Source organism: Acinonyx jubatus, chromosome B4 (assembly GCF_027475565.1).
Source record: "Acinonyx jubatus isolate Ajub_Pintada_27869175 chromosome B4, VMU_Ajub_asm_v1.0, whole genome shotgun sequence".
Lineage (NCBI taxonomy): Eukaryota > Metazoa > Chordata > Mammalia > Carnivora > Felidae > Acinonyx > Acinonyx jubatus.
In genome coordinates this window covers 69,480,766-69,501,947 of record NC_069387.1, presented here as the reverse complement: position 1 = coordinate 69,501,947, position 21,182 = coordinate 69,480,766, and the positions used below count along the sequence as shown (strand labels likewise).

At 41.3% G+C, this 21,182-nt stretch overlaps 1 protein-coding gene across 5 annotated transcripts in view; it reads left to right on the top strand.

Moving 5' to 3' along the window:
- Positions 1–1,209: 1,209 nt before the first annotated feature.
- The window catches only part of ADAMTS20 (ADAM metallopeptidase with thrombospondin type 1 motif 20), a 172,660-nt gene continuing 152,687 nt past the window's right edge, over positions 1,210–21,182 (top strand). For all 5 annotated transcript variants that reach the window (XM_053226139.1, XM_053226140.1, XM_027035930.2 and 2 more), the window contains exons 1-3: positions 1,210–1,340; positions 1,853–2,214; positions 20,074–20,236. In XM_053226139.1, coding sequence (XP_053082114.1) covers positions 1,250–1,340; positions 1,853–2,214; positions 20,074–20,236 — 616 coding nt within the window. In that variant the 5' untranslated portion in view covers positions 1,210–1,249. The remainder of the gene's footprint in view (positions 1,341–1,852; positions 2,215–20,073; positions 20,237–21,182) is intronic.

Sequence of the window (21,182 nt, the reverse complement as noted above, 5' to 3'; positions counted from 1 at the left end):
ATGACAATTCTTTCTGCTGCTGCTGAGGTTTATAGAATTTGAGACACGAGGCAACACACCTGGATCCACTACTACAGTAATGGTTGAGGAAAATGAGTAGGGATACATGGGGTCATTTGGGTATCATACAGGGAGGGCCAATTAATATTGTGAAACTACCAGCAGGAAGTCTCATAAAATGACAGGCAGCTACAATGGCAGGGGCAGATACGAGTTTTGTGGGGCTTGACGTTTCTGTAATTTGAGGAGCTCTTTATACAAAATTAAGTACAAAAATGAATATTAAAAGAAAAAAATGACAACTACGGGAACTGTGGAGACTGAGCGATTCATTTAGCATTTCCTTAGACAACTCCCAGAAATTCACACCCAGCAGTGCTTGCTGATTGCAACCTCGCCTTCCCCTTTGCACCTACAATGCTCTTAAATTCCCAGAGCACACAGGGGCCTTGCCAATCAAGGCAGGTCATTAAGCTTCATTGGAAGAATCCCTTGCCTTCAGGAACTTCCCGCTGTAGCTTATTTTGTCTTGCTTGAGAAGCCTAAAATTACCCTGAAACCTAAATAACAGAAATTTTCCAACTGATGCTTTTCATTTCACTGTAAGAACTAAAAACCCTCACACACCTATCACCTTTCTGGACCTCGGCCGCACAGCTTGCATCGGTGTTGGGTGTTACAGGTACCGGGACGTTGTCCAGCTGGCCCTCGGGCTCCACACCATGTTGCCCTACCGGCGCCGGAGCCCCCTGGGACCGCACTCCGGGCGCGGCTGGGAGTTGGGGGCGGGCTGCACGCGGGAGGGAGAGCACCGGCCGCGCCTCCTGCTGATTGGCCCGGCCCTGCCCGTGGAGGCGGGCTCTCCCCCGCGTTCGCCCGGCCCGGGGTGGCTATATTGGCACCGTTCCTGCTAGGTCGGCTCGCTTCCTCGCGTGGATCTGGACCCAGGGAGAAGGCGTCTGAGGGCAGTGCGGGCTCAGGGAGCGGAGCGAGGCTGCCGAGAGCGAGCCGGGAGCTGTGGGGCTGCAGTGCGATGAAGCAGCGGCTCAGGGAGCGGAGGCTGGCGGTGTGGCGAGACGGTCCGGCCCGGGGCCGGGACTGCTGCTCCGGAGGCTGCTGAAGGCGCCGCGGCGGCCGGCGCAGAGCACGGCGGGCGAGAGGGAGGAGAGGCTGCGGAGCGCGGGGAAGCCGGGCTGGGCGGCCGGCGGCTCGGGTTGGCCTCCCCGGTTGGGATCCCCCGGGTGGAACCATGCGGGTGGCCAAGTGGCTGACGGGGCTGCTCTACCAGCTCTCGCTGTTCATCACCAGATCTTGGGAAATTCACTTGCACCCTAGGCAAGGTAAGGTCACCGCCGGGCGCCTTCAGCAGCGGGGTGGGGGCGAGGGGGGGTGGGTGGCCCAGCCCCGTTGTGAGGATCGTGGTCCTGCAGGGGCTCGCGGGACTCCGGATCAGCCAGCCCCAAGCATCCTGAGAGGTTGCGGCTGCCCCGGGTTTCGAGGAATTGTGCGCGCCGGGCACCGTGTCCCTCCCGGGTCCACGCGGTGGGGGCGCTTGGGGGCAGAGAGGCGCGTGCGCCCGCAGGGCACCAGTGGGCTGTTGGGAAGCAAAGAGGGATGGGAGAAGGAGTGGGTTGTGCAGGGCCGGGCGTGTCAGGGTCTTTGCTTGGGAAGGTTGGAGCGAGTCGGGGGTGTGGGAAAGCGGAGCACGTGTGTTCGTGTGCGCGCGCGCTCGCCAGCGTGTGTGCATTTGTCGTGCCCCTGGTGTATCTGGACCTGGGGCGTTTGGTTCAAGTCTGGGGTTGGGACGTTGGTAACGCGCGGGGGCTCAGGGGCCATATTTCTGTGGTTGTAGAAGCCCTGGTAAGGACGCTGGCCTCCTACGAAGTGGTGACCCCCGCGCGGGTCAATGAGTTTGGCGAAGTGTTCCCTCAGAGCCACCACTTCAGCCGGAGGAAGCGCAGCTCGGAGGCCCTGGAGCCCCCGCCATTCAGGACCCACTACCGAATCAGCGCCTACGGGCAGCTCTTCCAGCTGAACCTGAGCGCGGACGCGGCCTTCCTGGCCGCTGGCTACACCGAGGTGCACCTGGGAGCCCCCGCGCGCGGGGCCGAGGAGCGCAGCGTGGTGGCCCCAGATCTACGCCACTGCTTCTATCGAGGCCAGGTCAATGCTCGGGCGGATCACACGGCGGTCTTCAGCCTCTGTGGAGGCCTGGTAAGTGCCCTCTGGCCCCTTGGTATTTCTCTGGGGACCCAGGTAAGGGCTGTGTTCAGAGAGTCAGTCGTCATTGGGTTTTCCCCGAATCGATGGTGACCTGAGAGGTCAGAGTGGGTTAGCAGAGGGATTAACACCCAGATGAACCCTAGCTGAGGCCACCCCTTCCTGCCATGGGGGAGAGGCATTTGGAAGATCTGTAGTCTCTACCTGCTGGGCAAAAACTGACCCTTTCCGCAAAGGTGGGCAACTCCTGAAGTGTCAGATGTTGAGCTAGTGAGTCAGGGAGTGGACCTATGGGGCCTGTGCCACATGTGAAATGTCTCTTCTAACAGGGCAGGTGATACCACTCAGACACGAACTCCAGACCACTTACTGAAGCTGACTCCCCTGAATTTACTTAAATCTCCTTGAAATTAGAAGGAAATGAAAATGAATATATGTAAAATGAAAAGAACTCGAAAAGTTGGCTTTTTTTTTTTTTTTTTTTTTTGTTAGTATGGGGGTGGCCATAGAGGCGGAATCTGCCGGTGTCTAAATTGCACCATATTTGATAAGGTATCTACAGAGACCTGGTGCCAGTAAATGAGAAATGATCATTAGAGTGACGGGAGTAAGATTTTTGTGTAAAAGAAAAAACCTTATTGTGGAGGGAGGAAATAAAAATAATGGGTTCTTTGTGTTCCTCTCCCTTGAAGGCAGAGGCCCTAACCCCTCCATTCCCAACGATGAACTTCTTCAGCAGGACCTTTCTGAGCATAACTTTAAATGTGTAAAGCGTTAATTAGCTTCCTTTTTAAATACTAACAGTAGTCAAAATGTTACAAATACAATTTATGGTTTCATAAGAAATACTTCATCAACCCAGCAATCTTATTGGGGCGGGGTCTATTCACTACTGTAGTGGCAAGAAGTATAAACTGGATAGCTCCATAACGGATACAAAGGTATCCTTTTATTGGTAACAAAGTCACAATGTCTGTGGTTCTACCTATGATCAAAATGAATTATCAGGGGTTAGTGAAAATAGGTCAAACACTTTCCTGTCCAAGTTTTTGAAACTCCAGGTTTCCATAGTTCTGTTAAAATAAACCGACTTCATTAACTCTGATGAAAGACAAGTTCAAGAAGAAGCAACTAGGAATTTAGTTACTGGATTCTAGCATTCACATGTAATGCTTCCTCTCAGGTTAATTGACCTAAGATGTCTTCCTGGGTGTGAGTATTGGTCTTGACTAAGTAAATTTTGGAAGATCTACTTGCTCTTTTTCATGTTACTTTGGCCTGTGTTTACATGGAATGTCTTGAACAATTTCCTTTTCTGGTGTATCTAAATAGAAAGCTTGAAACATCAGAATGGCAGAAACACAGTAATATTTACACAGCCACCTATATATCAAAGGAAAGAAAAATATTCCTAGAACCTCTCAATGTGTAACTGGTCTGGAAAATTCTAGATTTACTACCACAATTTGTCATGGTTAATGTTTTCTTGATTTAGTATTTCATGGCATGGAAAAACATTCCAGATGGGAAACATTATTAGGAGTGATGTTTCTGTTCATGTTGATTCATAATGCTGGTGTAGTTCAAATTATTATACAATTTCCCCTTTTTGAAATCAAACAGTTGGAAATGTTTTTAGGTCTTGACTAGAGTTATCCTCGCCTGTAGCTATGCCAATTTGGATATAGTTGTCTAAGTTCTGACTTAAGTATATTTACTTTGCTTTTGAAAATGTATTGATATTCTCACTTTAACTTTTTAAAAACTGTATACCTATGTAAGTGTTTTAATTTTTATAAGGCTGCATTGAGGACATCAGTCATGGTAGAGCAAGAACTTCGAGTGATGGAGCAAATATCAGCTAAGAATCTTTTAATTGGTCATGATCCAATTACTAAAAGTCCAAGTTACTAAGAGAAGTGACATTTGTCGGTTTTGGGTATTTCCACTGGAGCCTATATTAGCCATATACGTACTACCCATAGATCTTTCTACCCCAACTCCATCATTAACTTCCTTTAGGTTAATGGTGTCAAATAACTGAACTCCTGGTAGGTTCCATAGTCCACTTGTCACTATAACCAGTTCTTCATAGTCTCAGATGAGTCTTTAGACTTGAATAAAATTGTGGTACCCATAGCCTGGACCAGTTGAATTGTTTAAAGATCAACTTTGATCCAATGCCTGCGAAATTAATACTAATCTTCTGGCCCTGCTCCTCCTTGCTTCCTGACTGCTCTTTGTATGTGACTGTGATCTAGCTTTGACTTGTCCATTAACCACTGAGGTTGAAATTTACTGAAGGATTGTTGTTAGAGCTAGTTTTAAGTTCTTTTTCTGGTTTGTTTTTGTTGCTTTAAGTTTGCTTTTAATTATAAATGGATGTTGTACTTTCCTCAAATATCTTGAAATGAGTATCTGATTTCCTCACTTTATTGCTAATGTGTATTATGTTTACATTGCTAGCCTCAAACATACATGGACTGACAAAAATGGACCCCATACAGGGCCTTAAAGTGTTCATTCTGATATCATTGTTTGGGAGGAAGGTGGAGAGATGGACTTCTAGTTCCTCTGTGCCTTAGTTGTTTTGCCTCTTGTACCATCAGTGTAATTCGAGATCTGAGAACTTGGGGCTGCCTCTGCTCAGTCAAGTCTAATGGACTCCCCTCCTGGGCTCTCACTGCTGCTATGTATCCCTGTGAGCTGTGGCTGTAGCCCTCATTCTGTGTCTGACTACTGCATTGTGCAGCTCTTATCACTTTGCTTCTGCTGCTGTACCTTCCCTATGTAACGTGGTTTGGTGATGCTGTTGATCTTCCACACTCCTCTAAGGGTCTGAAGTCCTCCATGGTATTTGAAATTCAAGGCAGACTTAGTTCTTCCCTTTGCTGAATTCTGCTACATCCCTAACTTTGTGAAGGGCGTGTGGAGGAGGAGGGATCCCTTTTGGCGGGTCTCTTCCCTGAATCCTGCTTAACCTGCTGAAACTCCACTTTTGGCAGTCCCCTTAAACTAACATGCCTTTGTCTCTAGGATCTTCGTCCTCCGTGGAGAAGTTGGCACATGCACATCTTTCCATCTGTTTCTTTGGCCTCCAGTCACCCTCCTGGGTGAAGAAATCTGCGGAGTTCCCTTCCACATCTTGTTTAGTTGACTGGTTCTCCTTCCATCTTCTTAATTGAGGTAGCCTCTACCCTTTTTACGGTGACTATTGAGGAAGGAGATGAAAACCAAAGTGTTTCCAAAATATCTCTCTATATGGAGCTGCTTACAAAAAATTGACACCTCAGCATGAATCCCATTTAGTGGACTGCTAGTGTTGGATTAACCCCAAACAGGCGAACTTTAATTCGTATGTGGTTAATTTTTTCCCCATTATTCAGAAGTCTTCATATTTATGTCTTTCACTAAATCTCTGAGCCTGAGCTAGTACTTAGTGGCTTTTTTTAATTTTGAGTGGGAGGGTACGAGCAGGGGAAGGGCAGAGACAGGTTTCCAAGCAGGCTCTGCACTCCCCATGGAGCTCGACTGCAGGCTTGATCCCATGATCCTGGGAAAATGACCTGAGGCAAAATCAAGAGCCGCTCAACTGAGCGAGCCATCCAGGTGCTCTTTAGTTTTAACTGTTTGGGACCCAAGAATCAGGAGCACAGGGTCTGCCAGAAGTCTTTTTCATGTGTGCGTCGCTTGTGCTTTTCTGTAACTTATTTAGTCCATTGATGAATTGTCACAGAATGTACAGTTACCAGGCCTTAATACTCCTATTTTCAACTCTAAGCTTTGCTCTTATGGTCCTATTCTCTATCTTATAATGTTAGCATCCTTGCCAAAGTAGAGATCAGTATTTACTAAGCTGAACTTTTGGTGTATACTCGTCAGGATGGCACATGTAAATTACATCCAGGCTTTTCCTAACAGCCCCTGGGACGACCAGTCCTCTATTACCCAGTGGGTTCCCTTCTTCCCAAGGCCCTCGGGGACTAACCTGACTGCCTAGACTGTTAGCTTCACTATTTCTTGGTGGGATTTGAAGCAATGCAGTCGTCTTGGTTGAAAGAAACTGTTTCCAGATGTCCTAAAACCAGACCCTGCATCTGGCTTCTACGGTGTTCTCCTACAGTAACTTGCAGTGGTGCTGTGTACTTATTTGAAGTTTCTCATAACCATTCTGTGGTGTGTCAAGCACTATGTATAAAATTCATAAGGACTTCTCAGTTATTCAATACTCCATCAAGTACTCTATCAGGGAGAATTTCTTATATCTCTTACGTGAATATTCTGTTAGTTTTGGTCCTCCAAGAAGGGGTGACAAGATGGGATTGTGTGACTAAGTATTTTGTGTAGGGGAAGTGCCTATGTTAGAGAAAATAAGGAACTCTGAAATGGAAGAGGAGAATGTTAGGTAGAAGCATCCAAGGCTACTGGGGAATCCAAGCAAGATTCGGTGAAGCTTGCCTCAAGCCGAATTGGGCTGAAAGAGGAGTCCCATGCCCCCTAAGGAGGGGTATATCCTCAGTATCCTTGCCACACTCAGTTACTGAATGGGAGCATCACTTGAGAGATGGCTGGGTTGCAAACTAGGATGGATTTCAAAAGCTAGTGGCTGGGACCCTTGGCCAGTTATGCTTCGCATGTTCAGGGCCATCCTGTACTGCCACCAGGCACACAAACCCAAAGTCTGATGCTGTTGAGAGCAGTGCAGGACGTGTACTGTGTGAACTTGGAGAAAGGAGTAAGAGCATGGAGACCTGTGCTGGAAAAGGCCTCTCCACTGGACTTTAAGAGGGATAACTCCATGTGGATCTGGAAATTCAAGGGCAGCTTCTGGCCCTGTGCAGCTGGAAAATAGGGTGGATTGGGAGATGAGGCTAAGGGAGACATCACATTAAAGCGTGGACTTGTGAAAGCATGAGGCTTGAGCTGTGGTGGTGGGGGGGTTTGATGTGTTGGGAGGGTCTTCTCCTTATGCAACGCTGTGCAGGGTACCAGGGATGGCAGGGAGTCACTGAAAGGACCACTCTTGCAGTCTATGGGAGGGGAAGAAAAGCCACTTAATGTGGTTGCAGCAATGAAGGGAAAGAGTAGGTGCCTGTGTGAGGTATGCTAATGTAGACTAGTAGTTCTCAACTGAGGTCAGGCTTGCTTTTAACTCTTATAAAACTGTCAAGTTAGCTGGCTTACAGTGTATACAGTGTAGTCTCGGCTTCGGGAGTAGATTCCCATGATTCATCACTTAGATACAGCATCCAGTGCTCATCCCTCCACCCTCAGTTTGTTTTCTGTATTTAAGAGTCTCTTATGGTTTGCTTCCCTTTGTAACATTTTTTTTCTTTTCCTTCACGGTCTTCTGTTATGTTTTCACTCCTGTGTGGAAGTTGAGAAACTTCTTTCTCTGACTTCTTTCACTTAGCATAATATTCTCCAGTTCCATCCACGTTGCTGGAAATGGCAAGATTTCATTTTCATTGGCAAGTAGTATTTGTGTGTGTGTGTCCACATCTTCTTTATCCCTTCATCAGTTGATGGACTCTTGGGCTCTTTCCATAATTTTGCTATTGATAGCACTGTGAAAACATGAATCAGCACTCCTGTATCCTTTGGATAAATTCGAGCAGTGCTATTGCTGGGTTGTAGGGTAATTTTGTTTTTAATTTTTTGAGAACCTCCGCACCATTTTCCAGAGTGGCTGCACCAGTTTGCATTCCCACCAACAGTGCAAGAGGGTTCCCGTTTCTCCACATCCTCGCCAACATCTGTTCTTTCCTGAGTTGTTAATTTTAGCTACTCTGAGCGGTGTGAGATGGTATCTCAATGTAGTTTTGATTTGTATTTCCCTGATGAGCATCTTTTCATGTGTCCATTAGCCATTTGGATGTCTTTGGAAAAATGTTTATTCCCATCTGCCCATTTCCAATAATCCAATAACTGCCCAATAATCCAAACAACTGGGTTATTTGTTCGGATGTAAAGTTTGGGGAGTTCTTTATAGATTTTGGATACTAACCCTTCATCTGATATGTCATTTGCAAATCTCTTCTCCCATTCCATTGGTTGCCTTTTAGTTTTCTTGATTGATTCCTTTGCTGTTCAGAAGCTTTATCTTAGTCACGTAAGTGGGGGCATTTTTCTCTCGTGTGACCTTTGGTGATATTTGGAGACCATTTTTGCTGTTAAGGTTGTGGGGGAGGGTGGTATAGGGAAAGCTATTAGCATTTTGTGGCCAGAGGACAGTGATATGGCAAAACTTCTCCCAATGCATAGAACAACCCCCTTCACAAACCATCAAAATGTTAGTGTTGAAGTTGAACAGCCTTATAAGGGGACACATTTGAATTTTGGACCCTAAAAGACCAAAATGATTTTGATGACTTAAATGACTGCATGATCCTGTAACCATTAACCAAGAAAGCTAATGACAGAATAGGTGGCAAGGAAGAGATAATTATTCTAGAAACAGGTGTTTGGTTCTAGAATAGGTTTATAATAGTTGAACTTGAATTTACTCTTGGTCTAGAATGTTCTTTCTCTTAAACTTATCATCCTTCAGATCAGTTTTAAGCCTTTTCCCTGATTTTCTCTAGACCAAGCTGACCAGGCCTGCCTTTGTTCCACTACTGGATTCCTCCTCCTGTATCATATATCGAATTGTAGCTACTGACTCTTCTGTAGACTTTCAGTGCAGGGATGATGATTGTAGCACCCAATGGAGAACACAGAAATGCTCAGGTGAAAGAGCTAAAGCAGCTTTTAACATGTGCAAAGTAATTACACTAGTTCATTACATCAGTCCTAAATGCAAGGAAATTTTTAGCAATTTGTTGAAGTACTTGAACATACTTTAAAAAGTTGTGCATAGGTTAAAAGATAACGAAGTTGTGTTTTTCATGTGGGTTTATATTGCACTCTTGTTACAGGAGGCTTTATTTCTGTTTTGCTTGTACTTCCTGTTTTCCATAAAATATACTTAAGCTATCCAAGAAGGTGTTTATTACATACTAGCCACTGTTAGATATCGGTGGTAATGTCAGTACAAGAGTGTTAAACTTCTTCAAATATTCATGAGCTACATAAATGCTGTATCAGCGCAGTAATAGCATGAAGACCTACTGGTTCTTGACTGCCTTAGTCCCAAAGTGACACACTACCGTTGACATTGTGCTAATGCCTGACTTGATGTAGATGAAAAGGGCTGGGAAATGAGGGGCAGTGATAGGACAAGGAGGAGGATAGAATATATGCTAGTTGTCACCGCCAATCTTGGCCACGGGCTGCCCTTCTTTTGGCCAAATATCCACTTGTCCTTTTCTTCCTGCACAGCAAGCCTACCTCTCTCATCTACAAGGAGACCACCTGTTGGGGGCACGGTCTTCATCCCCAACCCAATACGCAGCATGACTGTGACCCTAATCTTAAACTTCCTACAGGAAAAAAAGAAACCTGATTTATAGCCATTTTGGACAACTTCTGAGGAGGGATTGTGGAGCCTTGCTACCTTGGCAGGAAAGCTCTTTAATCACCTTCTTGGATTCCTCTTTCTGGACAGCCAAGTCACCAAGGCCCCTGGTTCTGTTCTCTGGGCGGGTCTTGCCCATCGCTTCATGGCCACATCTAAGATTCTGGGAGGATGCTGTCTGGGGGGTGGAGATGGGGGTTGGGGCAGGTTTTAGGAATGCTGAGGTAATTGAGGGGCTATGGTTTATGTTACAACTAAAGCAATCGGGGCTTCTTTAGTCCAGGCTCGTGGTTTCTCTGACAGTTTGGTACATAAAAAAAAAAAAAAAAAAAAAAAACTTAGCTGACTTCAGACGGCAGATTGAGTTTTGGTAATTACTACATGTTAATTATCTATGACCGTTGCCAAAGGCATTCACGTTAAATCTGTGAATGCCAAGAATATCTCCTAAGGAAAAGCAAAATATTGGATTTTTCCCTTACTGATAAAAGTCCAGCTGTACTAAAGTAGAACAAACTATAATAAATCGTAAACTTTAGGGAAAACTATACCAGGAGACATAAATGAAAAAATGATATGTTTTCCTAAATAATTGAAAACTACATGCTATTTGTAAACTAGACTATAAGAAACATGCTATAAATATGACAGATGGTCTGGCAGGTATATGGCATGTGTCCTAGATGTTACATATATTTTCAAGTAGTATGGACTTAAAACATTTCCATAATCAGTCATGAAGATATTTCCATTATACATCTATAAAACAATTCTGAATGACTTCTTAAAGTTTCTAATTGTTATAATGCCTTTAGGTTTTATGTCTTCAGATATTCCAGTTAGAATTTGAGAGAGGCTATCCTGAAAACTCCCTAGACCTCCCAAAATGTTGACTGTTTCTCTACCCTTGTGAGTTCCTAGAATTTCACAAATCCTCAGTGCCCACAAGAAATACTACAGAATTTATTCCTTGTTGTTGTTGCTGGGACACCACTTGCACCAGGGTCATTTGGCTGTATAAGGCTTGGGTGGGTGAGTCTGGCGTCGTCCTCTTGATCCTCAAGGGCAAGGATTGGTGAGTGTGGTCTCTTTTCAGAGGAAGTATTGGCAATGCATTTTCTCTTTATTGCCTCCTCCCACTTTTATACTGGAGATCTGGAGTTGCCTTGTGGAATGGGGAGTAATGAATGTTGCCAGAGGAAAGGACTCCTCTTGAAAGTCTTAGAATTTTCTACTTTAGACAACTGGAGCCAACTAGATATTCTTCATATTTGAAGTGTGTGTATGTATGATGCTATTTCCTAGGCATGATCAGTGGTGTTATGAGGAAATGTAACGGAGAAAAACCTGCATCCAATGGAGTAGCTCAAAATAAAAATCTGAGTTAATCTTCATGATCTTACATAATTATGCTCTGCCTAGGGGAAAAAGGGTGGCTGTAATGTGTGCGTACGTGTGCAGTTTGTTTTATGAGAGAGTGGGCAGGGACAGAGAGGGGGACAGAGGATCCCAAGTGGTCTCTGTGCTGACAGCAGAGAGCCCCATGTGGGGTTGGAACTCTTGAACCCTGAGACCATGAGCTGAATCGAGGTCAGACACTTAATCGACAGAGCCACCCAGATGCCCCAACATCTGTGTTTTTAGTGGAGAATTTTTTATCCTATTTCAAAATTCATCTCAAAATCACTGATGTTTTAACAATTCTGCCTTTCTCAGGAAATTAGGTAGAATTATTTCTATTCTACAAGTTGTGGAATGGAGAGTCCAATATGAAGTGACTTGCTTAAGTTTCTGTAAGTGCAAACACAGATCATCTCCTCCGGCTCTCTTATAAATAGCATTAGCCTGATTCTCCTCCAATTTATGAAAAACTACCACCACAAAGACCAAAATACTACCAGTGATCCACCCCTAAAATTAAAACTCAATTTTCTTAATCATTGAGAGCAATTGGTTCCTAAAATTCTTAGAGGCTCTAATTGCCCTACTCAATTGGAATTTATGTTTGAATGTTCTGTACTTGCCAATGCTAATGTGATAACTATAACTGACTTTGGAAAAGTGTCCAGTTTATATTCTGGTTTTTACTATATAATGAAATCTGAGTACATTATTAGTTGTGGCTACAGTACATGTGTTTGCCATGTATCTGGAAAAAAGTATGTATAAATGGCACAATACGGAGGAACATTTTGGAAAAACAATTACATATATAAAAATACTCTACATAAAAATTTTGACCTATGAGAATAAATTGGAACCAGTTGTATGCATAATTGCTTAATGCTTCTCAATACAGCTTGGTAAAAAGATCGTTGCTCAAGTAACTGGGAAACCCTTGCCCAAGTGAAAACTAGTTTTGCTGCTTTTAATAGTCATAAAAAGAACGTGTTCGGAATTTGATTGGCATTTCTCATGAATCAAATTGCAATGCCCCTCTGCAGACAGGCAGGTTGCTAAAAATATGGCATGATCTAAATAGGATTCCATGAACCACCTGTTTTAAGTCTTCCAACTTCTTACCAGGTTCCTTTCCAAGTTTAAAAGCTTCCTTACAAGCCTTTAGGCAAAGCTCTAGTATTTTTACTTGAACAGAAAGTCCCCTGCAGTGGGGTGGGTTATAGAAAACATGATGGGAGTAACATACTTAAGTTCCTCATTGATAAATACAGAGGAGTTACTGTGAGGACAAATGATTCTTTAAGTATTCCTAAAACATAAGGTTTTTGTTGGAGAAAAGCCTTTGAGTTATAAAAGCAATATTCTTACCAGGCTACAGTGTTCTGGTACAACTTAAAAGGAAGTTCTGATGGACTCTGGATAGAGCTATTTTCACTTTTCACGTGGGAATACAAGCTTGACCCCTGTGCAGTGTTATTGGAACATTATGCTAGAAAAACCCCATTGTCAGATTTTGATCCAAAAAAATTAAAAAATTTCCAAGGTAGAGCTTCAGTATAGCTTTCCCCAGTAGTTTGGCATTCAAAGTAGTTTTGTAGATGCATTTAGATATGTAATAAGCCACCTCATGTCTATTTGTATCTTTTACCAAGATGCTATCACATTTCCCTTCTTCAGCATGCTTTTTTAAAAAGACAGAAAGCAATTTTTCCATGGGCCCATTTATTCACGTTTCAAAAATAGTGTCTTTGTTCCTGATAAGCATAGTTGAAGTTTTTCTGGGAATGCGCAGGGAGCTGAAATTTTGGTATATATTGAAAATAAGTGATCTGTAGTTATCGCTGGAAAACAGGAATTAGTAGAATTAAATATGCTAGTGTATAGACCACTAGAATATCCAAGAAATAGATGAATTCTTAATATATAGCTACATTGTTTAGACTGGAACATTAATATACTAGAACTCAATTATCTTTTAAGCGTTTAAAAAAGTGTAATCCTAACCTATTATGTAACTGAGTGCCAAAACATTTTACCAGTTAGCATTGAAAGAAAACCAAAGCATGTAAATTTATGACAAGTCCCCTAACTACCATAACTTAATGTTAGAGGAAAAAATAAGGGGAGAAAACCAGGTGCTTCACCATGTTTCTTACAAAAATGTTCATTTCTATGGATATGTATTGAGTATCTGCTACATCTTAAGCAACGTTTTAGATTTTTGGAACTGTAAGCATAGTAATGGCTTTATCTTTAAGGACATGTTGATCTAGTAATAATTGTGTGTGAAGAGAAACTTATGACTATAATTGCTATAATCATTTAAATGATTATTTAAGGGATTATTTAAAATTGTGATTTAAAGGTTATTTACAATGAGATTTAAAGCAATAGCTTCAGTTATTCTCTAACATATTTATAACTAAGAACTGGAAATGAGGCCTCATTCATCAAGACTGTGCTTATCCTATCCGTGATTCAGTAACTGATCTTTGAATTTGTTCTTCACAGGATTTGCTTAAGTGGAAAATTGCCAAGTTTTTAGATTGTTTAAAATGTTTATTTTGAGAGTGCAAATGTGTGCTCCTGAGCTAGTGGGGAGGGGCAGAGAGAGAGAGAGAGAGAGAATCCCGAGCAGGCTCTGGGCTATCAGCATGGAGCTTGATCTCCTGAACTATGACCTTAGCCAAAATCAATAGTCTGATGCTTAACCAACTGAGCCACCCCGGTGTCCTTAAAAATTATGACATTTTAAATGCAGACCAATCCATTTTTAAAATTTTAATTTATATGCGAGACTGTGCATGAGCAGGAGAGGGACAGACACACACACACACACACACACACACACGTGCATGGAGTTGGAGTCTGAAGCAGGCTCCAGGCTCTGAGCTGTGAGCACAGAGCCCAACGTAGGACTTGAACTCATGATCCATGAGATCATGACCTGAGCCAAAGTCAGATGCTCAACTGACTGAGCTATGCAGGCGCCCCTAGACCAATATATTTTTGAGTATTGAGATGTGATAAGCACAAGTGCAGCCTGTCCAGCTGTCTAGTTTGCCCTTTGTTAGCACGGCTTCAGCCTCCCTGTTCTGTCACTTGGACCTGCCAAGCTTTTCCCCATTTCTGGGCCTTTGAGTCCCTGCTCTTTCTGGAGTGTCCTTCCAGGGTTTTCCAAGGCTACCTTGTTTTAGCCTCAGTCTGAAGTGCATCCTTACCCCACTGATTGTCTCCCTGCCTTTGTTTTTTTTCTTTAACTTATTTCTAATTTACATCCAGGTTAGCATATAGTGCAATAATTTCAGGAGTAGATTCCAGGATCCATCCCCTATGTATAATACCCAATGCTCATCCCAACTCATTAAGGCTCTTCCTTACTGCCCCTTGTCCATTTAGTCCATCCCCCTACCTACAGCCCCTCCAGCAACTCTCAGTTCTCTGTATCTGAGTCCCTTAAGTCCCCCTCCCTGTTTTTATATTTATGCTTCCCTTCCCTATGTTCATCTGTTTTGTATCTTAAATTCCATATATGAGTGAAGTCATGATATTTGTCTTTCTCTAATTTTACTTAGCATAATACCCTCTAGTTACATCCATGTAGTTGCAAATGGCAAGATTTCATTCTTTTTGATCACTGAGTAATACTCCATTTTGTGTGTGTACACACACACATACATACATATACCACATCTTTATCCATTCATCCATCAATGGACATTTGGGCTCTTTCCATACTTTGGCTATTGTTGATAGTGCTGCTATAAACATGGGGGTGTATGTGTCCCTTCGAAACAGCACACCTGTATCCCGTGGATAAATGCCTAGTAATGCAATTGCTGGGTCATAGGGTAGTTCTATCTTTAACTTTTTGAGGAACCTCCATACTGCTTTCCAGAGTTCCCAGCTTTATTTTCTTTGTTTTTCCTACCACCAGGCATAGCATTATTGTCTTTTCCATAGAAGTGTAAATTCTTGGAAGGTAGGGATTTGCATGTTCCCCTCCATCTCTGGCCCCTAGCACTGTGCCTGGCACATAGAAGTATTCATTAAGTATTTGTCAACTAATTTGTAGGGTTTATCAAAACTGGTTTATCATAACTAGTACTGTGTAATGGGTTAAGGCATGAACTGTGAAGCCAAACCATCTGGGTTACGTCTTATTAGGTATAAGACTTGGATAAGTTAACCTTTTGTTCCTCATTTGTCCTTACTAGAAAGTGGGGATAATATAACTTGAGAGTTACTGTTAGGTTGAAATAAATCCTATAGGTATATATTGGAATTAGGTATTAATATTACCAATGCCTACTTCCAATTTAACCTCACCAAACTAGAGAAAGGGGTCTATAAAAGCTGACCATTTGAGGCCTGCTTTTCACTCTTAACTACCAATGGATACGAGCCCTCATCACACACCTTGCTGACTGCCTACCGCTGACTACCTACCACTGCCACCAACTCTTCCCTTGCTGATGTAAAGATCTTAACTGCACAAAGATCTGATCTTTCAGAGTTACTGCGTTGACTCTTGTCCCTCTTCCCACTTCTCTTCAAACCCTTTAATAATTCGCCCATGGAACCCTTCCCAGAATGTTTTAAAGCCCCTGCACAAAACTATATTGAAAGATAGTTATCAAGATATTAAAAAGCTATATAAGTGTTTACTTATGCATTAAATATCTAATAACTAAATATTGAGTATCAACCTATTGTGAGATCGCAAACCTCTTCGAACACGATGAAAAATCGGCTTGCCATCGGCAATATCACTGGGATTTGTTGCCTATGTTCCCACTTGAAGAAAATGCTAATTTTAGTTACAGGTTCATGATCATAAGGATGTAATTTTTCTCATTTGTTTATGGTAAGGCTTTCCTGATTAAAACCTCCCTGCATGCAATAGTCTCCATGTTCTAGCTCCAGCCTGTGTCCTAATTTCTGTTCTACCTCAGCTTAACAGAAGCTGAAGGAATCATAGTTTTAATGGTTGAACAAATACTCTGCGCTATGCCTACTCTGTCAGATACTGTATTAGACCATGGAGATTCAGAGCTCAGGTCTCTGCCTACATGAAGCCTCTTGTCTAGTGAGGGAGAATAATTATAAAGAATAAACGCACGAAGATAACATGTAATGCTCTGAGGAGATCAAACAGTATCCTATAAAGAAGTAATATACCTTCACCTGTACTATTTCTAATCCTTAGTTTCTTTACTAGCACCCAGGCAAACAAACGTTCAGTGTTTCTCTTTATTACACAAATGGTTGTGAACTATACATCTTGGTGTAGTATTTTGCTTTAAATAATTGGAGGCCTTTTCATATCACTACATGCAATGTTTACTTTTTGCCTGTAACCACAAAATATCCCATTGTGTGGCTGTACCATAGTTTACGTACATGTCAGTGGTCTTGGAATTAGGTCCTGTATCTTGCTGTTAAGAACAATACTATGGTTAATAACTTTGTTACTTCATATATTTGGAAATGTAGATTGGTAATAGAAATTCTCAGAAGGGGAATTGCTGCCTCCAAAAGCAAATGCATTTGTAATGGTGTTAGATATCACCAAACTGCTTTGTATTGTGATTGCACTAATCTACCTTCTAACAGTAATGTATGAAGGTATCTGTTTTTTCAGACACATTTGAAGTATGTTATAAAAACTTACATTTTTACCAATTTCCTAGTTGAAAATGGCTTCTCGCTATATTCTTCCTGAGTGAAGTTTAACATTTTTAAAAATGTTAGTTTGAGAGAAAGTGAGTGCATGCACACAAATCGGAGAGGGACAGAGAATCCTAAGTAGGCTCTCCACCATCAGCACAGAGCCCCAGTATGGGGTTAAACCCATGAACCATGAGATCAGATCATGACCTGAGCTGAAGTCAAGAGCCTGACAATTAACTGACTGAGCCACCTGGGTGGTACCCCTAATACTTTCTTTTTTATAGGCTTTGAGTCAGGATTAAAATGACTTGTCCTATTCCAAAGTGATAAAGGCATTCTCTTGTTACTTTCTAGTGCTGTTATGGTTTTTTTTCAAAAGCTTACATCACTGATCTTTTGAATTCTATGTAGGAAGTATCCAAATTATTCTGGATATCTGCCCACATGTTGCAATACTCCTAAATATTTTTACTGATTTGAGATGTTGTCTATGCACAAGTCTTGAATCCTGTAGGATTAATTAGCCTTCCTTAATTAGCCTTGGGCTTATCATGTGCTAGCATTGAAGAATTTAATGTGGCTGTATCCTATCTTAATATCTAAATAGTCCTAGTCCTACCTCCCTGTTCTCTAGAATTCTCTTGGTTGCTTTATTTTTCCATATGTACTTCAGACATTTACATATTAAATATAGTTATTAAAATTAGGGTCTTGTTAAATTTATAGATTCATCTGGGGAATCTTATTACTCAGGGACATGGCACTTGGTTCCATTTAATTTGTAGTTCTCTAGTAGTGATTTAACATCTTACAAATTTGAGTTCCTGGGCATTTAATCTGTAAATGGGATAATTTCTTCATAATATCATCTAATGGGTGTTTGTTCATATATGTGAAAACTTGTTAGACCTGTATTTTATCTCCCTGAAATCACTTATAGTAGCTTTTCAGTTATTAAGGTACATGCTGATTGCATCTATGAATAATTTTAACTCTCCCTTTGCAATCTATTCTTGATCTTTTATGTAATCTATCTTATATGTGACATCATCTCTGGGCTGGGATAGTTTATCTTAAGCACTTGTTTTATATTCTATGGGTGTTTTTAAAATGAAGAATGTTAAATTTTTTTTAGAAGCCATGTGATCTCTTTTAAATTCACATAGGGGATTGTAACGAATTAAGATTCCCAGTATTGGGGGTGCCTGAGTGGCTCAGTCAAAAGTCACACTCTTGATCTCAGGGTCTTGAGTTCAAGCTCCATGTTGGGCTTCATGCTGGTCATGGCGCCTACTGCAAAAAACAAGAAAATTCCCAGTATTACACCATCCTTACATTCTTCTAGGAAATTCCATTTTGTCATGTATTCGCAGGTTGCTGAATTAGGTTTGCTAGTAAAATTTAGGACTTTGATCTCAATCTATATGAGCTTGTCCTGTGTTTCTGTTTTGGTGCTGTCTTTATCAGGTTTTGCTCTAAGATCACACTCCCTTCTTAAAAAGAACTTACATGTTTTATGTTTTGGAAAATTTCAAATAACACTGGAATTATCTGCTTTTTCAAGGTTTGGTGGAATTTCTCTGTAAAATCAAAGACATGAGTTTTTTGTGATGTAATTGACCTCTTTTTCTGTTGGGTAGATAAAGGGTCTGTTTTGGAATCTTAACATTTCTGGAGTTGTTTCGGTAACCCCTATTTTACCAAACAGTTAACCTCTATATCATAAATCCCCCCTCTGTTTTTTTTTTGCTTTTCTCAGGCATTGATATCTTGTAATCATTCTCTCCCAACTGTCATGCCATTACTGTCACTGCAATTGAGGTTTTGTCTTCATGTTATAGCCTCTTATAACTGCTAGTATTTTCCCCCCACCATCTATAACACACAGTTACTAAGCTAAACTTTCTACCTTAGTCTTTTTTAGTATAGTTGACCCTTGTAGTCTTATTCACTAATGTTATATATACCCCAACATCTGGTATGGGGCAGACGTGAGAGGCATGCAGAGAGAAGTGTGGGCAAAAGCTCTGTTCTTACAGAGCTTATGTTTTAGTGGATTGTATCAGACAAATAAAAATAAGAGGTATTGATACGTACATTGAAGAAAAATGAAACGGGATAAGAGGGATAGATCTAGGAGGTGGGTTGACATATGGGGTGGTGAATGTGGAGCAGAAATCTGAAACAAGTGCTCGAGGAGCCATTATGAAAGTGCTTGAAGGCAGAAGTTTTAGTAAGGGGATAGGTCCTGAGGTGAGCTGAACACATCTTGTCATATTTGAGAAATCGCAGAGACACCAGGAGTGGAGCTCTAGAAGGAGCCAGGGTGGAAGTGCTAGAAGTCAGAATTAGTTACCTGTGTGCCTGGAGGCATAGTAAAGGCAAGATGTGAGCACAGCAGGACATCATAGATTATTGTAAGGACGTTGGATTTTACTGAATGACTTGGTCATGTTTGTTGAAGAACATTGATCTAGACTTAAAGAGAAATTACTGTGACTCCTCCATAGACCCTAAACTAAAGGACTGTTGGTGTATAGAGGAAACAAAACATTAGGTTAGATCATGGATGTGTTAGTAAAACTTGGCAGAAGCAGTTGGATTTCAGTTATACCTTGAAGGCTGAGCTATCAGGATTTGCAGATGACTTAAATGTAGGATGTTACCTTAGGCATAAGAGCTCATCCTTGACTTCTAAGGACTTGTGGCCTGAACATTTGGAATAATACTGTTGCCATTTACTGAAATAGGGACCATTGAAAAGGCAGGTTTGGACTGAAAATGAGGAATTTTGATTTGGACATGTTTAGGTTGAGAATGCTACTAGTTATCCAAGTGGGGATGTTGAAAAACAAGTTTGTGGCTTCTGGAATTCAGAAGATAGATCTTCGTGAAGACTCTTTAGTGGCTCTCCATGGCTTACAAATTGTAAATTGCTAGCATCACCTTCAAGATCTCTTATCTGACCCCAGAAAACTCACTGCCTTATATAAACCAAGCTAAACAGGCTCTCTTATTATAGAAGTTGATCGTTTTTTTTTTTTTTTTTTTTTTTTTTTTTTTGGCCATCCTGAGGACATTGCCTATGCCATTCTTTTTACTGGAATGCAGGTCATCACAACACTGCCTATTAGAAAGCTGTCCAGTCTTGGTTCCCTTCACGCTCTTATGTATTGGGTCATCATGGCAAGGAAACGTTATGTTTAGTGGATGACAGTGAATGAATGGACTTCTGGATGTCCTGCATCTGTGTGCTCACTTAAAACTGACGCTGCATGCTTTCCCTTCCTAGTGACAAAGTTAATTATTTTCTTTCTTTTCAGATGGGAACATTTAAAGCGCATGATGGTGAATATTTCTTAGAACCTATAATGAAGGCAGATGGGAGTGAACCTGAAGATGATCATAACAAGCCACATCTTATATACAGACAGGAATTAAAGAGCAGCTATTTTCTGCAATCTCCCCAGCCTTGTGAAGTTTCAGGTAAACTGTGGAATAAAACTTTTTTGGTAAAATTACACTATTTAAATATTCTTGTAGGTTAGAATTGACATATGTTCCTCAAATACTGAAGTATATTTCAAACAAATTTTCTTGACCTGTAAGGACCCATTAGAAATTAGTTTGTAGGCAATTTTGTAAAATAAATTTAGATCCAAAAAAGTATTCTGCATGAGATTTAATAATCAAACTTTAATCCATTTACTAGTCACACTACTAGTATGCTTTTTCTCAGCAGGATTTTAGATAATTAAAGAAGAATCAAAGTAATAACCCGTTGTTCAATTTTCTATGCTTTCAACTTTGTAAAAGAAACATTGTGTGTAGTTTTCTGACTCTTACTCAGTATTTTGAGATTTATGTTGGTGTGTGTAGCAGGGGTTTAGTCTTGCTGTGCAGTATCTTACAGGTCATATATCCATTTTCCTATAGATAAAACTTTTGGGTTACTTGCAGTTTGTCATTATAAACAATGCTGCTGTGAATTTTCTTGTCTCCATCTGCTGTGTTTGAGGTTTTCCCAAATATATACACAGATATTAGAAAATTCCGTATATTGTTTTACAAAGTGGTTTTTATGAGTTTATGCTTCCAATAATGAGTGATATTTTTTTGTTTCTGTAAAATTCAGACCAAAGAATTATAATGGATTAGAATCTAGGAATAGTAGGTATCTGTAAAATATAAATCATACATATCTATAAAGTATAAATCTGTTGCTAGTAAAATTAGTGCATTGCATGGAAGTCCTATTAAGAGTTGTGTCCATGTGTGTACGTGAATCTTCATATCCTTGTGTCATTCTCTGAAGAACGGAGAAAGGCACCTGCACTTATCATCAAAGTACAAAATCTAGACAAAGGACTGGGATTAGAAAGGATTTATTTGAGATTGTAGGTGTCCATAAAGTATAGTCCCAACACTGCAA